Genomic DNA, 20,489 nt, shown 5'->3' with positions numbered 1-20,489 from the left:
GGGCTCCATTGCCTTTGTTTGCATTTTTACAGTCTAGATTAAGGACATTGCATGCTTTATCATATCATGCATTGTTAATTATGGAGCTCACCTACATGAAATAGTCACTGAAAGTAGTTGATAATTTGTAGATTACTCCATTTACGGCGTTGGCAACCACTTTCAGGAGCGGGGTTTATTCTCACCCAAGATGGCGGACTGCGGCTGGCTTAACATCCGGGGCATTAGGCGAACCTCCATATTGGTCTAGACAACTTCATTGAGTGCAAGCGCCACCCCGCTCTGTCATCTTTTGTCCAGGTTTTGTTGGGTGCGCAGCAAGGGCGACTGCACAGCATCCAGCAGCTTTCATAATCCGTCAGCAGATGATGAAGTGCCGACATAAACAGAAATAGGAGAGGTCCCCTGATTGTGCACTGTTGTGTCTGTACAATGTGGAGAGTTATTCATAATTCAGCGGTTTAATCTGAACGTCTGAAGATACAGAGGTAGGTGTTGTTGTTGTTGTTGTTTTTAAATAAGTATTTCTGTGTTGCAATGGTGCTTCCTGCAGTTTTTCTGTCATTGCTTGTGTCGGGTGCAGATGCGGTAGAAATGCATTGCTATCGTGTGTGGCGTCTGAGATGAGAAAAGCAATGCAATGTCTCGGCTTGTTTACTACGACCTTGCCGTCACGTACAGAGTCTGTTTCTAGTTTAATAATTAAGTCTATTATCTTACTTCCAACGAACAGCTGCACGACTGATCAGCAGACCTGTTGATAATGTTTAAATGGCTCTTGTGCATGTCCACCTTTGGGAAAAACCCTTATTATTGATTGCACTTTCCTGACTTGGCTAATTGCATTGCACATCTGTATTGCTGGTGTAATTGATTTATTTGTTTCATTTGAAATTGTCCAAAGCTGACATGATCTCGAAATCAGGTTGTTTGAAAAGGAAAAGCTTTCTAGTTTAATCCAGCTTCTGTCTTCTGTCACTGCCGCTGTGCAATGTGTGAACATCTTCAGACATAAGAGGTGTTTTGCTAAACCAGTCAATAGTCCTGCATTTAGACGTGGTAGAAGTGTAGAAGTGATGCATTGTTTTCCATGGACACGGTAAACAAACTCATTGGTCTGACCTTTAGACATGCCAATACTGGTAGGTGAAACTGATTTCCGCTTGTCCTACAATACCCACATTTCATCTAAACTTGACAGACTGACAATCCCAAAAGGTGGATACAAAAACTTTATTATGCTTTTTTGTTGTTCTGTCCATGAACACAAATAATGTATTGTATTAGGAGCCAAATGTAATCACTATTCAGACACTCTTTCAACACAGTCTGTCTTTTGGCTAGTATTTACATGTGAAGTGAATTATGATGAATGTCCGTATTAGTCTTGGGGACTATTTCCATTGTATAATTAGTTCAGTTATTGAATACTCCTTAGTGTGGAGTTTTTGATTGGAAAGAAGATCGTCTATTTCTGCCACCACATGCCTAAGGTGTAAAGTTAGCTGCTAGACAATCTTCTCAATCATCCTGCTGTGTGGTGTTGAGAGAAGGGGGAAAACAACTCGTGGGTGTCTCTACAACACATACAGAATCACACTCTAGATTTGACACGCAAAACCTTAAAGAGGGGATTATTGCAGCAAGTGTAATAATAATTGCCAGCTGGTGTGCAATGCCCTGTGTTAAGCCCCTTTCTCACTAGCACACCACCCCTGGTTATGATTAACGACCTTTTAGCAGCCCAGGTTCTGCTTGCTCCTCAGGAGATGGGCCAGCAAGCCAGCACCGAGACGTCACTCCCTTCAGCCGCCGTATGTCCGGCCCACTTATTGGAGGGGGTATGAGAGTGAGAGAGGATAGAGGATGCTACTCCAGTCCTCCTGGGCCTAGATTTCTGTAGGCTTTAGATGTCTCTTTTTAAGATACATAAGAAAGTTTACAAACAAGAGGAGGCCATTAATAACTGAGTGATCCAAGGATAATAATGAGCTACTGATTGAATAGCTGGAATCAACACAAAGTTTGACTTATTATCCCAATTATTAGATAAATCAAGTCATTAAGATCAGGGGTGGACAGACAACCAGGGGCTTTGTGCCTCTCCAGGCCTGGTGATGTCCACACCTGGTCAAGAGAGATGTAATGCACCATTAATGGACAGATGAGTAAATGGGAACCAGCATGCTTTTAAGTGTGGCTGGGTTTTGTTTCTGTTTGCCACTTCACTGGTCTTTCCTTTGCTTTTTCCCCAGACAATGCTGCTGTGGATTCTGCTGGCTGCTCTGCTCCGCACAGGTAGGGTCCACTTGTGAGAGGAGGCGTGTAACTTGCATTCAACTCAAAATGGAAATGTGTAAATGATCTGTTGTGCTCGACTCTGTTGGTGATTCTAATCCAGTGCTGTTTCTCTTTCCCCCGGTTCTCCTGGCAGATCTAGCGTGGGGGGATTTCCGTAAGTTGGGACAATCCTGGTAGCTGGTCTTGAGGAAAACACACACAGTGGGGTTTGGTTGTGTCACGGGCTGTGTCTTGTGTTGTGTCTTGTCATGGTGGTGTGCCGTATTGCTGTATGGAATGGTGTATTGTGTGTTGTTCGGTGTGTCACGGTGGCGTGGTGTATTGTGTCATGGTGGTGTTGTTTCATGTAGTGTTGTGTGTTGTCATTGGAGGTTTATTTCCGTCCTGCTTTTCTCTCGCCAGGCATAAGGAACACCCGTGTGTGGTTGACCCCCGGGGAGAACCTGACCATCTCCCTCACGTCCCACGATCTGAGGAGAATGGTGTTCAAACCCTGGGCGTCCACTGGGTCCCCCAAGGTGGTGATGGAGGACCTGAAGCTGGTGGACCCCCGCTGGAAGATGAACTCCAGGAAGGACCAGCTGACTTTGCCGAATGTCACGTTACAGGACCAGGGCCTCTATGAGATGATGTTCCAGTACGTGAATGTCGCGATGACTACAATCCACCTGACAGTGATGGGTACGTGGGGGTGTGGGGTCAGTCCCGTGGCAGTGTCTTCAGAGCGAACACGGTTGCCTGCAGGATTATTTCTGACAAGGGGTTAAATTGGGCTGGGGCTCACAGGAGCTGCGTACCTGAGATTTGGCTGAAAATAACAACGTGTGGTTTGTTTACATCGCGTCATCGCATCCCTGCCTTCTGTAATCCAACGCGGATCTGCAGAACATGCACATGGAATTACCCAATGGATAGGACGCTACTGTGGCTGTCATCAGCCTTAGAGATCTGATATTTTTTACCCAATCACAGACTGCGACTCTACGAATATCTAGACAATCCAAAGGACCCTCTGAAAGCCCTGAAACTGTTATTCATTGAGTGATTGTTGGTTAAATTGTAATCCATTTCGAATTAAATATTTTCCCCGCAAAATAAATTGAGTAGAAGTCCAACCCTCCCCCAGTATTAACTGCATGTGTTATCCCCTGATATCCTACATCCCCTGATCATCTCCACAGCTTCATCAGTGCATGCCAGTTTCTGTAAGGACACCCTTGATGAATCGTGTTTAGGGCCTAATATCTGGAGCCTCGCTTCTGCTGAAACGGTGGGACGTCTCCTCTCTCTCTGTGTCTTCAGAATGCGTAACCAACATCTCTGTTTACTACGGAGAAGACTTTGAGTTTGCCCTCACCACCACTCCGTCCTCGGTGAGGGTGGAGTTCGAACCCTTGGCCCCTGGGCCCCAAGTGCCCAGGCTCCTGCTGAATTACAGTCACTTCCCCAACCCTCAGTACGACCGCAGGGCCACTGTCCATGAGCGCCAGCTGACGCTGCGCAAGATGAGCCCGGAGGACCAGGGCAAGTACACCATCTGGGACAGCATCGGCCATGTCCTGAAGACGGTCTGCCTGAAGGTGGTGGGTGAGTGGTGTACGATTGTAGTGCCTTTGTATCCCCCCCCACATCCCTCTTCAGCTCTGACTTTCGGTGTTCCTGTCTACCCCACCCACCACCGCGCAGCTCGCAAAGAACAGAAGGAAGTGTCTTACGGCGCCACAGTGGAGATCCCCTTCTACGCCAGGGACACGGAGGTGGAGCTGCGCTTCTCCCCGGAGTCAGAGCACCCTGCCCGGCTGCTGGTGGACGGCGGGGTGATCGTGGACGAGCAGTACGCGCAGCGCCTCCGCGTCGGCACCCACGAGTGCACCCTGGCAAACGTCACCCCCCGGGACCGGGGCACCTACGAAGTCCGAGACAAGAAGAAGGTCCTTGTCCTGCGCCTGGACCTGCAAGTCGGCTGTAAGCAGGCCTGTGTTATTGTGGGGGGGGGGGGGTTGCTTTATGAGATACCATCTGCAGGTTAAACACACTAGCGCTTCCAATCTTTTAGAATTAATTTACTTTTCTTCTGCAATTATAAACGGGTTAGTCCAGAATTATTACTGCAGAGAAGGGATGTGTTCAGTTCTGTGTTTGAGGTTGTTAACCGTCCGGATTGACTGAATTTTTGTGCTCTATATGGTTTGTTTAGTTTTTTAAATGCGATTAGTTTTTTTAATGAAATATTTGTAGTTTCATAACAACCGTAGTTGGTTTGGTGTTCATAATAACATTGGATTTGTTTCTTTCCCCAGCCTATGTGGTCCCCCCTTACTTTATCGCACTGAAGGCCTTCGGGTCGATGGCGGTGGTCGTGCTGTGTGTGTGCGCTGTGCCTTACTTCAGGAAGACCTGCCGGGAGCTGGACAGCAGCGGTGCCCCACAGCCTCGAGTGGTCGAGGTCCAGCCCGGCAGGACGGCATATGCGAATGTGAGTAGCAAAGGCTCATGGGTAGTGGGCGGTGGTCCTGGACGACTCCATTCCAGCTACTAAATGCTTTGCACTCTTGTAGTGGCTCTTTCTGAGTTCAGAGTTTGATGCCGTTTGCTTTTATTGCAGGCATATTCCAACGTTCCTCAAGACATCCACCCTCCTCCTCCGTACGAAGCCAAGCCCAAGGAATGGACAGCCCGCAAGCAGGAGAGGAAGGTACTTCTGCTCTTCTGCTAAATATATTTCATGTTAAATTGAAAATTATATTAAGGCACCTGGATTTTGTAAGTAAATTGTTGTACAAGTCTATTTAAGCAAGTAGTTCGATTTTGAACCATCTCTAAGATGTTTTTCCAGGTATTCGTTAATCCTTCTCAGGGCTGTTTTGATACAACTGTGGTGTTTGTCTGCAGGCCTACATTCCTGTCCACGAGGGCACCGCGGCCTCTGCTACAGAAACACATTTTGGCTACGGAGCTACTGAAGTGGCGTTGCCCAGCGAGGAAGGAAACAGGTTCGAGCTCATACAGGTAACGATGTCAGTCAGCTTTATATACACAAGCACGAGCCACATTGCCAAGCTGCGTCTCACTAAGGTGTGTGTCTCAGCCAGCTGTGACATGACTGACAGACCGTATTTGAAGAATTTGATCCTGAGTTGCAACTCTGCAGAGGAATGCAAACGGAATTTGGATATTCCCTCCGCCTCAGATAAAGTACTCTTCAAACTATAGTTTCTGTAAACAATACTGTAGTTGGTTAAAAAAAAAAAAAACTAATGCAACTACAGGAGACAGGTATACATTGAGGCTTATTAAAGATGTTACTTTGTAATCAGTGCTTTTTGTAGCAAGAAATTCCACAATAAAACTGGACTTTCTGGAGTGGATTAGCTCCTGTAGGATTCTTTGTCATAAATTTTTCCCAAATGAAAATAATCGGGACTGTTTTAATCCAGAAGAAAAGAAAGTGAAAAGGCCAAACAAGCAGCTCAGAAACACATTTGTCAACCAATCAAAAGTCAATGTTTGGTTCTTACCCTGGGCAAAACAAATATGAAGACGAACAGATAGGTGTAGAAATGGAGAGCGGCTGAGTAGCGGCTGAGTAGCGGCTGATTTCTCTCTGCTTGGGGCCTCTCTTTAGGGCTACACTCATATTGACGAGGGCGTCCCTGCTGCTCCGGCTCCAGAGCCACACAGTCACTACAGAGCCACTGAGCTGAGGCCGCCCAGCGAGGAAGGGGGAGGGCCGATGCAGGTAAAAATCTATAAATAAAGTGGCCTCCACCTTCATTCAGCTGAGGCACAGTAAGATCCTTCAGTCCCCAGGACGTCTCTCCCAGGAGGCGGCCCACACCCTCCCCAGGAAATCACATCCTCTCTTGCAGGGTTGAAACGGGCTGGCTGTGGCGGCCTCCCCGAGCAGCCTGCTCTTGGCAACCGCACGGCAGGTGGCTTCAGATGCCGCCGCTTTCTGATGCCTCAGTCGATTCCTCTGGTAGTAGTGATTGGGGGGGGACTTTGATTGCCAGGTCGTGTTTATAGGATTTGTTGCCCTCAACGTCTTGCGGTCCGGGGCCAGTAAGGCTGTGTGTGAGATGTTACTTTCAGGAGGCATCTCGCCACCCCTTCTACTGAAACAACTCCCATTCTCTCCCTTCCTCCCTCTTTCCATCTCCCCGTCTCCCTCCCTTTCTCTCGTGTGAAAAGCAATTACCTTTCTTCCCACTTTAATGTGTCCCTCCTCTCTCTTGCTCACTCCTAGTCCCAACCCCAGGCCTCAGCGGTGTCCGTGGGAGACACCGTGTTCCCCCTTCCTGTCCAGATGGACTGCCTGGCTGCCGGAGACCCCCGCGCCCCTGAGTTCCAGATCTCCGGTCTGCGCCTGGACAGCGGCCCGGACCCCTGTACCATCTACACCTCCGACAAACTCAACCTGGGCCCCTCCCACTCCTAACGAGGGCCCCCGAGACCCACTGGTTCAACGCCAGGAAAGAAGGGACGTGCTCTCTCCGTTGACCAGGAGGTCCCCGGTCCAGCCCTGTGTGTCTCTGCCTGATGGAGATACGGTGTCAAGAAACCTCCTGGTCCTCTGTGGTTCAGGTCGGACATGGGCCTACACTGAGGGCCTCGAGTGCAACATCATCAATTAGAGCTGTCTGTGCCACAGCTGCTGTTGATGCCACCGTTTTCCCCTCTGTCTCTGCGATTCTTACGGATCGTTCATACTTAAGGGCTAACACGCTGGACAAAAACTTTTTTTTTGGTAGGGTTAATCGGGCACTTGCGCTATAATTGTCAAAACGGGCAAAATGTAGAATGTGTTGTAGAGTAATTTTCAAAAACCTCATTCAGGTCACTTGATAAACTGCCTTCCGAGGGATTAACTGAGAATGTATTCCACGTCGACTTCCCGCACCTTCACAAATACATGTTTGGAGTCATTCAGGTGTATAAATTGGGCAATTTAAATATCACTTTGCAACTTTTTCGGGATTTCTTTTTCCATTAATGGCAGAAATGACTGAAGCAAAACCCTCTCCTTTTAAAACACGATTGTTTGGTCAGAGCCGGATCTGCGTTTTTTGAACAGTAAAACGTGCGCATCTGAAACATACACATTGCTTGGAAATGAACCAGTATGTGTGTATATATGTGTTTATATTATCTAAATATATAAAAATACATACACACATATATATGAAGCCTACTAGGTTTGTGGGGAACTTAAAAGAATATCCCCTTTCCTTACTTGCCTTAATTAATAGTTTAACCTTGTCAAAGTAATCTTTAACCCCCTGTTAATCCCCCTGTTCCTATCCTGTGGGAATAAAAGACGAGTGAACGTCGTTTCAGATTAATGAAGGAGCAGCTTTATTTAAATGGAAAGTTAAATTCGGAACAGGACTGCATTTAAAATGCTTTCCTCATCAGGGTCTCCTGTGCCCATTGCGATTCTGTCACTGCTAGTAAACCATTCTCCTTTAGTTTTCCTATGGACATTTACTATAATTCAAAAGCCTTAGACAAACATATCTCACCAAAGGTAATGGGGCAGTTCTCCGGGGCAGTTCTCCGTGGCAGTGGATTGTATAGCAGTTCTGTGCAGTGTAGATATTTTTTCTGGAGTGGCATCGTGACCAGCAAGTACATACTGTGAAATTTAGGACATTTTTGCCCTCAGCTGTGCTCCAATGGCCTGTGAGCCGTAATGGACACTCATGACTGCTCTTCATCTGCAGGAATGTGTTGGTTTACTGTTACTGTTTTATTTTGATAGAAGTTATCTTTTTGGGGGAGACCACATAGGTCTCTTGACTCGGTAGGGTTGGGACTGATGTCTGATTTATGCCTTTCAGTCTGTTATATTTTTCTTTTTCTTTTTTTTGATTATACCTCAACTATTGGGCAGCTGTTTTTCCGCTCACCCCATTGCTTCAGTCTTTGACCAGCATGGGACAGATGACGCTGATGTTCATGCATATTCTGAAACGCACACCGAGCCACAGTGCAAATGGCAGGTCTACAGTATGTTGGGGAGGACTGGTGCAGCTCTCAGCGAGGACACTGGAGCTCCCACGTGCCCCCCGGCCCACACAACCCTCATCACACTTGGCTGATTACAGTACTGGCTCCGAGGGAAATGCTGGTCATATTCGAATGTGATACCATCCATACTACAGGGCCCAGACTGGAGCCAGCGCTGTGTGGACTATAGAGCCCAGACTGGCGCTGGCATTGTTTGGACTATAGGGGCACAACCTGCATAAATAGTTTTGTCTTGCGAAAGGTGCATGCATTGTAAAGAGTCGAATTCTGTCAGACTTTGAATGCGGTTGTCATGGAATCGCATACAAGTTGCCTTTTTCAGGTTGGGGGCCGGGCCCTGCGGAGATCAGGGGCCTCTTGGACCCACTTCGTTCTGAAACCAGTGAAATAGATTTAAGGAATTATGAATTAATCAGCACACCAACGCCCCTACCAGCTGATTACAAAATATCCTCTCGTAATGAAGGACAGGGAAGGGATTATCTCCAACTGACATGTCTTCGGGTGCAGTTTATTTACAGACAAGCCTAATAGTTATAAGAGTTTTACACCAGTATAACTTCCAGATAATCCTCCAGATAATTTATGGTTACGTTGATAAAATTTGACGAATAAAGCCTTTATCTGGCTACTCAAAAAATTCTCCATAATCATTGATAAATACAATTTTTAAGTAAATAATGGTACTCTAGACTGGTATTTGTGTGTGCTGATTCCTACCCAAAACAAGCAGAAAACTTGTTAATTGTATTTACTTTTATATAATATTATTTTTTAACTTACAAAAAAGAAAATCCACATTAATAATAATAAAAACTGTCATCCCTTCAGACAACCAAGCAAAGCTTTCTAACCTCCCCTGTATGAACTTCTATATGAGGGAAGCTTCTGTGTTTTGTGTTTTGGGGATATTGTGTTTGTATGAATCAAGATGTAATGTAATGGCTGTCCTTCATTATTGAGTGAGAGTTTTGTAACTGGTCAGCTGATGATGACTGTACTGGTTTAATTTGAAAAAGAAAAAAGGATGACTGACACAAGTGTGCAACCCTCCAAGGTGTTCATTGGGAATTTCTGACCTGTCCCCAATTTATCTGCATTATACATAAAAAGTGCAAAGCTAGCATTTATGCATGGAGCCCAGCAATAGTGGATGTGTGGAAAATAACACTACTGCAATGCAAAATCACCCTTTAAACTTTATCCAATGTTATGCCTATTTCCAGTCTCAGTAAACGGTATATGTACTTCTGCGTAGATTAATGTTACTGTGTGTATTCCTGTGTGGGATAGGGAGCAGGGGTTGTACACATGTTAGTGTTATTAGCCAGTGGTGTGGCACAATGGATAAGATGGCATGCATTAATTAACCTCTCGTTCCTGAAAATAAACACTAAAGAAACGCTACAGATACCCCTAAAGACTTGTCAGAGAAGGAAAACCCATCGCAACCCTGCCTTTTTACTCTACGCACACGCAGATTTCAGGTCAAATGACTGATCTTGCACAGTCTGATGAATGTAAAGTTCAGACCTTCTCTGTAAATTTGTGTTTATTAAGACGGTACTTTATTTGGCGCATGTGTGAGCTTCAATGCTGATTGTAAAGTTTAAATCCACTGCGTTTGTTCCTCAAATCCACTACCTTTTCACGCGTTTGAATTCAACAGGAACAGAAAACCCAACAGACTCTAATATAGCCAGCATAGATAGATTCAATTGAACCCTTTTTCTGTATGGCTCCATCCAGTGATATGTCATTTTTATAAAAGCTTTAAATGGTTGACGTGTGTCAGTCCCCCGAGTGCGTGTCTTGTCCATGGTCACGGCACGCCATTGCTTTTTTTTTTTGTCCCCAGGAGACACATGTGAAATGGGGACTGGTAGTTAATGTTGCCTCTTGAACTTTGTATGCCTTTGCATGTGCATTACTTGCCAGTTCTGTTTATTTTCCTTGTAGTTTAACAGATATTTATCACTTCGGCTTCTGAAATGGGTCACGCCTGTTTCAAGTAAAAATGTGCACCGTGTTCACTTCTGTACAGAGACACTCCTTGTTAAAGGGCACCTGTCCTTCTTCATGGATTCTGCTCATGCCGATCTGTTTTACAGGTGTGCTCAATCAGTGGCTAAAAATCCTGTTCATCTGGACTGATTTGGTGAAAGAATGGGTTTGGTTACAGTGCATTATCCTTTAAAATGTAATCCCATCTGAGCATGGTGCATAAACCACGCACAGCATATATGGAATGTATTCAAACAGTAGAGGTAACAAATGTAGGGACGCATATAATTATAACTCAGATTTTAAATAGTTTTAGTTTAGTTTTTCTCCTCCTCACAATGGCTATGGCCCCAATAATAACAGAAACACTTCCATATCATAGTTATCTGCATAGCATTGACTATCCTTCACAGCCCTGTCAGTCACTTCTGAATGTCGCTGATGGTTGCCGGGGAACAGGGAATAATTTGTATGGGTGTTGTGACTGCTGTTCTCATTTTTTATTTTTATTTAATTATATTACATTTGTTGGCATTTGTAATTGTAGGGGTCATCCCACACAGCTGTGCATTATGAAACTTGACATTTGTTACATTAGTAATATCATTATTACCAGTATTATTTTTTTGATTTTGTTTTTGTTGTTGTGTTTCCTGTGACATCACACAAGGCCAGTATCCGATGTACAAAAGAAGAACACCAGTATTCCGGAGCTTTTGGGCACGGAACGGATTTGTACTATCAAACGGACACAGTGTAGGAGGCTGTCCTGGCCGAGACAGTACAGGGCTGCAGTCTTTTGTAATGGAGAGATTTGTTTGGGGGGGGTTACAGGTGGGGTGGGCGGGGTACATTAAAGGTATATATTCTGCAAAAATAGCCAATGTGTTCCTTTTTTGGTGTTTTGTATGCTGTGTTAAAATGTATGATCGTCTTTGGAGTTCAGAACCAGTGCAGCATGGCTGGTGTGTTTGTGCCTCATGGATTTTGCATGTCGGTAGTAGCACTGATAACACTCCAGTAACCTAAACAACCCTTTTGAACAGGCAGCGATAAAAAACAGATCTTGTAAAAAACAAGACTGCTACTCCAGGAGACACTGCATGTCTGTTCATTTGTACTAGGCTGTTAATACTGTTTTATTGGTGTAAGTATTTTACATTTCAATAATAAAAACAATCAAAACAAATTTTAATACTTATGATTAAAAAAAAAAAAAACAATTCTTAAAATCACTTAAAAAAATTTAAATCTTAGTGATTAACAAAACGTATGAACTCAAATAAACAAGTGCACAAAACAATAAAACAAACTAGTGATTAAAGCAAAAACTGCAAACCAACAAAAAAGGTCAAAAACATTGAAATTAACTGAAAATGCACCGGACAAATCAAAAAACAAATAAAATGATAAAAATAAAAAACAAACCAAAACAGTCCGATGCATTTAAAATCAAAATCCTAACGGCCAATGTATTTGACAAACGAAAAAAACGGAACAAAACTAACCAAAAAAACCAAACAACTAGTGCTTTGAAAACAACTAAATCTTTAAAAACAGTTAAAATTCTTTTTTTTTTTTTTAAGTCATTTTTAAAAACCTTATCTTTTCATAAAAAGGTTAAAAGATCTTGGACTCGGGCTCCAGCAGGGGGAGATGTTAATAGGCTGTTAATAAGAAACTGTTTTTTGGTTGAATGGAAAATACTGTGGTAAGCTATTTAAATGGTTTTTATTTTATTTTTTAATTAAAGCAAAGCACCCTTGGGCTCCACAGAAGAGGGTGGACACTGGGCCGTGCTGCTTTGCTTGCAGGCCTTTAGCAATAACCGTAATCGGACGTGCGTGTATATTTGCAGCCTGCAATAAAAACGGGCGAGTGCCTGTCCTTGTCCTTGTACACTAGCCACTGAATTGACATCCCACAATGCATTGTCTCTGCTTTTCAGCCTTTAAACTGCTATCAGCAGCACAGCATGGCCTGGCCCTGCCCCTTATGGACATCAGATTCCTGTACCTGTGGTCCCGCAGTCTGGCTGTAGTGTAGTGTAGTGGTCTGTTCTTTGTATAAAGTGCTGTGTATTGAATTGTTTCCAGGCTATTTTGTTGTACCCCTATATTATTCAGTCTTGACACTGTCACAGCTTTTTATTTTATTCATTCAGCACAAACCTGTCAGACAAAAAAAAACAAAGGAATCTTATCTAACACGTATACAAAGGGTTGCAGGATGTATAGAATGTAGATTTTCAGGTTTGCATTGATAAGCTGGAACCCTTCTCTCTGGTGTGGTTTGTGGTGTGGGTTTCCTTTTATCTCCCGCTTGGTTCCGGATGTACAGGAATTGTGGCATTGCCATTATACTTAATGCGTGTTCACTGTTGTGCATTATTTTTAATTTTTTAATGTACTAAACCTGAAGAGAAGTGCAACTCCCTACCTGCTTATTCTCTAGCCACATCTGTGAACAAATACATGGAAAAGAAAATACATATTTAAAAATCTTGAATTATGTTTCTGCATTTTTTTCCCAGATTATTGAATATGTATCATCTACTACTCTGCTTCTGGAGGAACGAGAGAAAGCACACACACACACACACCCTGATATGTACACTGTCACTCTTGGCACCACACACCCAGAATGCCTGCAGTCCATCCACCAGACTGAGGAGAGGGATTGATGCAGTGAAGGGAGCTGTAGCCCCCTGAATCTGCAGGCTCAGGAGTCACTCGTGTGTAGAAACCTGAGCTCTCACCAGCTGGCTCCATCCCCCCACCCTGGTGCCACTCGGCCATTAGTGCAATGCCCCCTGGGAACTCCTGTATCTGTGGACCCATGCCATTTTTATTTCTATTTTTTTTACTTTGATTTGGAATGCACAGTACTTATTTTTAAAGTCCTTTAACAAGCTCACAGTTTTAAATTGCATTCTCCTACTAACTGCCAGCCACTTCTCCACCACGCCAGCACCACTGTGCAAACGGTAGTGGAGGCAAAGAGCGAAGGCCTGATGCCGCTCTGACTGTGAACACTAGCAGGGTTTGCAGGAACGCCTGTACGGCACAGGAAGGCACTTTAGTTTCCTGCAACAAAGATGAGGACACACTGTGGTTTCAAAAATACTTTATTTAGTTTCTGGACTTTTTTTTATTTTTATAATAATTAAATGTAAATTAACCAGTATAGTAGCTTGCTATGTTTTAAACAATCTTCTTTTTAAAAAAAAACAATATTTGTGTTTTGGAATCTTTCTTTGTCTTGTTTCCTCCTGAAGAAGTGCAGAGTGGATTGTCAATTGGGACTGCTAAATCTGATGGTAGAGAAGAAGCAATAATGGGAGGTTGTGCGTTTAAAAGGGAACACGGTTGTTGGTGTCTGGGAGAGTGGGAGGCCATTATTTTACACCAGTGATCTCCGAAAATGTCAAATTCAGGAAGGATCAGACCTGGATTTATCTCCCAGTAGAGAATGTTCTCTCTCTTATTTTTTCCCTGTGGTTTTTACTTTGCTTTTTGCTTTATAGAAAATCTTGGACGCCAAGTGATTGCAAACCTCCCCCTGTACCATGTCTTAAGCAAACCAATAACAAGGTCTACAAATCTCAGTTCCAAAAGCGAATGACTCCCTTACCTGATCAGGATACACTACTCCGGATCAAACTGCCATTGAAACCATTGCAGACTATAGCTGACTGTCATTCGTGTTGGGTAAACCACTGCGCAGTGGCTCTGCAACCATGTTATGCACTTGAATCAAGTTTTTTGTCATGAGGTTCCTGCAGAAACAGGTGCCTTTCCACACTGCTCCTAACCTATTGTGTAACTACTTCAATACTACTGATATTAACCCACATAATACCATCACAATAATACACATCCAAACATAGATCAGGCAAAACGGACTCTCACATGCAGACAAAGTACCTTCAGATAAAGAATAGAAATGTTTATTAGCACTCATCATAAGCCGCTGTTTGCAACTTGTGTTCCAGTTCATGCTTGCAAACAACAGCCATCATTGCGACTCCACAGACGTCGGAAAAAGACGAACCATTCCGGTGATGGCCGAATGCCGTGACCGGGGCTTGTGGGAGGAGAGAAGCGACTGAGCATCAACGACGTGCAGCCCAGTGCGACCCCGGCGGCCCTGTAGGACTGAAACCACCGCGCACAGCGAGGGGGCTGGGTCGAGACTGGACATGTGGCGAGGTTGTGCATTAGCAAAGCAAAGGTAAAGATGTCTCATAGTTTCAAAGTGTATCGTTTGGCTTCGGTACAATCCCGGGCTGAAGTGAAAGCCGCAGCCGAGCACAGTGCTGCGGTACTTTTCCCGTCGTTGTTATATCCTTCACAGCTGTTTTTCCTGCATTGAGACATCTATGCACACTCATTATTATTATTATTCCTGTGGCAATGCTGTAAGAGGACACGGCGGCCCGTGTGAGGGGTTGTTTACAGGCTGATTTCCGGACACGTGTGGAGGAGGAGGCGGGGAAACACTTAGTTTTAATATCCGATGTGCACGCCGTTCACAGCGCTTTTCCACCGACAAGGAGCCGGTGCTGGAGCCGGAGCCGGTGCTCGGCCTGGATCAGCTGCTCTTTTTGGAACCGAACGCTGACGTCACTGATGTGAGCGTTCCAAGTAGAATCAAACTCATTAAAGCGTCACACAGAATAATAATTAGCACCGAGGACTGCGACTATAAACACTATTATACATCACAATCAAACTCACGGTGAAAAGCTAAACAAAAAACACGAGATCACATGTAGACAAACGCAAATACAGCTATACGAATATGCTAAGATAACTCAGCCTTTTATTTGTATTGATTTGTATTGATGCATTAAGGGATTTACACCGATTCGCTATTTCAAACACTTTTACTGTATTGAATAAAATACATGCATTCGTCACCGCGCACACAGTTCATTATGAATATGCTTTGTATGAGTGGATACATTTTCATTCATTGTGTGGCGTATTTTTACTTTTATTCTTGTTTAAAACACAATGACTATAGGCTAGTCTATTGATTATGAATGCGTTTGTTTTGGGGTATTGGCGGCGCAGTCGTGGCAGATCAATAACCTGTCGGATGATCTCAGGTGTTGATAATGGTTTGATGGGGAATTGTGCTTATTGATGAAGTCTGGGATGATGGTCCCAAATCACTGTTGCATTGTCCCTGTTGCCAATTATAATAATAATAATAATAATAATAATAATAATAATACTAATACTAATACTAATAATACTAATCATAATAATCCATTGTCAGCACTGCTGGCGTGTGAGCACAAAGCGCATGACTGTAACAGATCTTACTGTGTATTTGATCTCTTACTGTACAATATGTATGTTTTGTGTAATTCGCCCTGTGTTAAGAAAATGAATTTATTCATAAATTATTAATCAAGCGCAAACCAACCCGGGACACGTGACTCGTAAGGGCGCTGGATTCGGCGTCACACCGGAGCAGATAATGACCAGTTCATTAACTAACAACATTTGTGTTCGATCTGTATCCGCATCAACGCTATCAAAGAACTAACAGGCCAGAAACACATGCGTTTATTTATAAAAGTTATTATTTTACTTTAGGTACCGTTGAGCTTTTACTGTCTTACTAGTTCACCCAGCTATACAACCAGCAGCAGTTATTTTCATTTGGTAAAAGTTGCTTGAAAGTTGACTTGTTATGAACTTAATTTGTTTTTATTTGCAGATCTGTGAAAATGGTTTGGAGGCTCTTGATTATCCTTCTGTGTTCAGGTAATGTATCCCTGTGTTTGTGGTAGTGTTCAGTGTTATATGTGTTACTTAACCTGCTGTCAGGCTTGTACTGGTTGAGCCAGGTGGATCAACTCATTGTTTTTATTTTCTTCTCTTTCAGATACACTCCTGGCACAATCTCGTAAGTACAGAAACTCAGATTGAAGCCTGGGGTTTTGAAGTGGAGGTCACACACATACGTGAGGTTTTGGCCTGACAAGCAGGTTAGCTAAAACAAACAAAAAAAGAAATGTGGTTCCAGCTCCCGAGTTTCCAGGACACAGATCACACTTCTCAAATCTGTCCTAGCTGCCCTGAGACTAACTTCAGAACCAGTCTTTCTGAAGTCTTTCTGTGGTCTAACAACCAGTCTTTGTGCCACTACCCTGGTTGTCAGTATGAAACCTTGTATTGTTTAAATCAAGCCAGCCCTCCAGTTTACATACTCAGTTGGCACGTTCTTGTTTCCCGCTTTCAGAGTGTACGAGAGTTCAGACCCTGGAGTACGGAGACACGCTGGAGATCTCCCTGCCGCCGGACTCCTCTGCAGTGCAGCTGCACTTCTCTCCTGCCATCCCTGCGCAGCGCCGGCCTCGGTCCCAGCTCTTAATGAACTGCAGCCAGGTGACCGACCCCAAGTACCAGCCGCGGCTCTCTGCGCTGGAGACGGGTCTGGAGCTGCTCAGACTGACCACGGACGATCAGGGGGCGTACACGGTGTGGGACGAGGAGAAGGGGAAGCTCCTGGAGAAAATCTGCCTGACTGTGAAAGGTAAGGTTTGCAGGTCCGAGCTGTTGATCGGGAGAAATTCTTTCTCAATAGGCAGAGCAGGAAGACCTGGGGACCGATTCATTCACATAATATCAAATATGAATTCATCTGTAACTAAGAACTTGGGAGACGCCCAGTCGGGAAGACTTGTCTTAAAAAAACACTATCATATAGAAGATGAGGGTCTTTCTGATTAAAGCTATTACTGTGATGATTCTTTTTGTCTCTGCCAATCAAGGCCACCAGAGCTTCCTGGACCTGGCCCATGGAGACACTCTCCACATCCCGCTGTTCGCCAACGAATCGACCATCAGGCTCCTGTTTGGGTCCCGGCATGAGGTTGCCAGTAGGGTGTTGGTTGACCGGGGGGAGGTGACAGACGAGGCCTACAGGGGGCGCCTCTCCCTCCTCCCCAGGCTGTGCACCCTGCAGAGCGTTACCTCGGCTGACACGGGGGTGTACAAGGTGGTGGATTCCAACAGGAACATCATCGTCACAGTCACCCTGTATGTGCAGGGTAAGGAGGAGGTCTGTGCTGTAGCTGGGTTGTTTAAGCTGCAGTGTGTAGCCAGTGAGTCTGTGGATAAGACTTCACGTCCACTATGGCTTAATTACAAAGCATGCCCTGGTGATGTGGGACAGTTGTGGAGAGGTATTCTACAGCTGAAGCAGGGGTGTCAAACGCCAGTCCTGGGTGGCCCCCCGGGGTGTCTTTTGGTTGTTGTTCTGGGACAGCTCTTGGCTCCTTATTTGGTCTAATTGAATGATGAACTCCTTTCCAGAATACAGGACGTCTGGCTACTTCCCAGTCGCCACTGTCAGTATCCTGGGTGTCTTGTTCATCCTTGCCCTCCTGCTGTACTGTAAGAAGAGGATACAGAGAGTCCCGCAGAAGGCAGTGGCTATGGTCAGCTTTGCCAAGCAATCAGTCAAAGAGGTAAGTGTGTCTAATCGTGTGTGTTTGTATATACAGTGTCTACACCTCCTTGATCTTTTTCCACATTGTGTTGTGTCAGTGCCTCAGAGTTTCACATGTTTCAGTGAGGATTTTTTCCCACTTACCTACACACCATACTCCACACTGTTAAGGAGAAATGTTTTTATTGTGAAAATATATATTAAAAATACAAATTTGAAATATCATAATGGGATAATTCTCCACCCCTGGAGTTAATACTTGGTGCAAACACCTTTGGCAGCAACTACAGTGAGTTTGTTGGGATCGGCCTCTACTAGCTTCGCAGACCTACTAGCTTGGCAGTATTTGACCGATCTTTACACAACTGCTCAAGCTCTGTCACATTCCTTGGGCTGAAAGATGAACTTCTGTCCCAGTTTCAGTTTGATTGCAGAAGGCAGCAGGTTTTCCTCAAGGACTTCTCTATACTTTGCTCCATTAGTTTCCCTTTCTATCCTGACAAGTGTCCCTGCTGAGGAGAAACATCCAGATAACATGGTGCTGCCACCACTGTGCTTCACAGTAGGGATGGTGTTTTTTCTGTGATGTGCTGTGTTGGTTTGCGCCAGATATAATACTTCACATTTAAGCCAAAAAAAAAAATCATTTTCATTTCATCAGACCACAAAACCGTTTGCCATAAGGGTACAGAATGTCCACCACGCTGTCAGTGTTTCTATTTTATAGTGCTGCTGTTAACCTGGTAACGTGGCATGCATTGTACATTGCATTTTGAGAAAACATGGATAAGGCAGCTGCTATTTGACATATTATTATCATCTTCTTCCTAGATGGAGAACGACAGATACTCCACATTGGAAGATGACGATTCAGTGTCTCTCATCGAGGAACGTCAGGATGTCGGGAAGTCTCGGCAGAAGACGGGTGAAGACAGATTAGAGGTATTTGATTAAAAACAGACCATGCCTTGTGCAACAGGGTTTGGAGAGGATGAGCTCGTTATGGTGATGTCAACCCCCTGGGGGAGCTCAGTAGAGCGCTCAACCCCCCCCCCCAGCGGCAGGGACTGCTCTCTGGTGGAGCTGAGAGGTTGCAATTCGAGGAGGGGATCTGATCACACACGCTTCACTTGGCTTTCTTGGTTTCCTTAAAAAACAAAAACGTGTATTTTCATTTTAATAACCGGGCAGCCCTGGTCCTGAATACCCATAATCCTACCTGTTTTGCAGTTCTGTGCTATGCTGTGTGTTTAGAACAGCTGTCACATTAGCTGGGTCTTTCCACTGATTAGATCTGTACAACTGCTCTCTCTCTAAAAGTGTCCAAGTGGTTTTAGCGCCACAGGGAGCAGGATTACTTTGCACACACACAAACATAATGGGAATAATTCAGCCAATTAAGCTAATAGCATTTATTTTTACAATCAATTGAACAGTTAATGACACCCTTCAGCTTTAACACTTACTACATCTGTTGAGCATTTAACAGAACTGATTCGAGTAAGGGCTAGGCCTTCAGTGTTCCTGTTCTGCTTCTCTCCCGTCACCAGAGGCCCACAGTGTCTGATGAAAGCTGTGGTCATGCCATCCACAGCCAGACTGACGCCCAACCCGCTGCAGAGGCCAGTCCACAGGAGAGATCATAAGCTGAATAACGAGCAACAGAGTCTGGTAACTTTCCCACGAGGAAATGCATGTGCTGCTTTAAAGGCTTTCTTGGTCGTACCTTCTCTGAGCTTTCGGGGATCACTTCAAACTGCAAGGAACAGACTGCGCTATAGTCCTGACGGCAATAATCATAAGAGGCACGGCTCAGTATCTCTGGACTTGTGTACTATATAACTCCTACTTGTTTAGCCACAAAATATATAAAATCGGGGGAAAGATTTATTTCAGTGCAATCAGAGTTCTGACCTGACATAGTTTGCCTTCTGTGAACATTCCCTGCAAGCATTAATTCCCCTCATTGGAAGTAATGTGATGTGGAGGTTCATTAAGTGCAAAATGGCCTTGTGAGAGAGAAAATAAAACAACAGAGACAAACAACAATGCATTAATCCTTAATTTTTCAGGTCACAAATGTCTCTGGAAACATCACTCTGACAGAACCGGTGCGTGTCTTTGGGGGACAATCCCGATATTTGCTGTAACTTACATGAGTGAGAGAAATGTGTTCGTATTAATGTGCAGGAACTCAACGAATAATATGCATCGTCTGCAGTGGGCTATTTCACTCACCCTGTATGTTATAAACAAGTAGGGTATGATTACAGATGGAGAGTGTCGACAGGAAGACATGCGCTGTGGGGCTGCCCGGCTGTGCCCCTCTCCGGAGACCTCTACTGCACAGAGGAAAATAAAGTTAAAATTGTATTATAATGCATCTACCTACCATTATTCGATTTGATTTATCATTTGTAGGCTATAGGAGCTGTTAACCATTGTCTCAGGATGCCTACCATCTTTATCTGTCCGTGTGCATCTTAATGTGTGCGCGCTATTTCCTGTTTTGTTCTAACTTATTTATTTTTTAATGTTAAATATTTATTGAAGCCTGTAACTAAACAAAGTTTGTGTTTTGGAATTCTGTACTATGGAAGTGTCTCACAGGCTGGACACTGAACTGAACATGGTGAAGAAAATAAATAAAAGTGTACCGTTTGGTGCAAAGAACATTAAGAATA

At 44.3% G+C, this 20,489-nt stretch overlaps 2 protein-coding genes across 5 annotated transcripts; both read left to right on the top strand.

The window, feature by feature from the left end:
• Nucleotides 1-252: 252 nt before the first annotated feature.
• Nucleotides 253-10,360, top strand: LOC136771343 (uncharacterized). 2 transcript variants are annotated; one of them, XM_066723596.1, is made up of 11 exons: nt 253-488; nt 2,256-2,298; nt 2,435-2,455; nt 2,704-2,982; nt 3,604-3,888; nt 3,988-4,266; nt 4,602-4,777; nt 4,907-4,996; nt 5,194-5,310; nt 5,927-6,040; nt 6,548-10,360. In XM_066723596.1, exons 2-11 carry the CDS (start codon nt 2,259-2,261, stop codon nt 6,737-6,739), a joined length of 1,593 nt encoding a protein of 530 aa, XP_066579693.1. In that variant the 5' UTR covers nt 253-488; nt 2,256-2,258; the 3' UTR covers nt 6,740-10,360. The 2 variants fall into 2 exon arrangements, with proteins under 2 accessions (XP_066579693.1, XP_066579694.1); XM_066723597.1 differs by lacking the exon at nt 5,927-6,040.
• A 3,978-nt stretch (nt 10,361-14,338) lies between these two features.
• On the top strand, nt 14,339-20,487 carry LOC136771405 (uncharacterized). 3 transcript variants are annotated; one of them, XM_066723702.1, is made up of 9 exons: nt 14,339-14,568; nt 16,069-16,115; nt 16,237-16,257; nt 16,594-16,887; nt 17,126-17,404; nt 17,670-17,824; nt 18,637-18,747; nt 19,356-19,476; nt 20,079-20,487. In XM_066723702.1, exons 1-8 carry the CDS (start codon nt 14,537-14,539, stop codon nt 19,449-19,451), a joined length of 1,035 nt encoding a protein of 344 aa, XP_066579799.1. In that variant the 5' UTR covers nt 14,339-14,536; the 3' UTR covers nt 19,452-19,476; nt 20,079-20,487. The 3 variants fall into 3 exon arrangements, with proteins under 3 accessions (XP_066579799.1, XP_066579798.1, XP_066579797.1); XM_066723701.1 differs by having other exon boundaries at nt 19,878-20,487; XM_066723700.1 differs by having other exon boundaries at nt 19,356-20,487.
• Nucleotides 20,488-20,489: the final 2 nt, after the last annotated feature.

This window comes from Amia ocellicauda, chromosome 15, assembly GCF_036373705.1.
Source record: "Amia ocellicauda isolate fAmiCal2 chromosome 15, fAmiCal2.hap1, whole genome shotgun sequence".
Lineage (NCBI taxonomy): Eukaryota > Metazoa > Chordata > Actinopteri > Amiiformes > Amiidae > Amia > Amia ocellicauda.
Note: the sequence above shows the minus strand (reverse complement) of the source record. Positions and strands in the feature narration are given on the sequence as shown.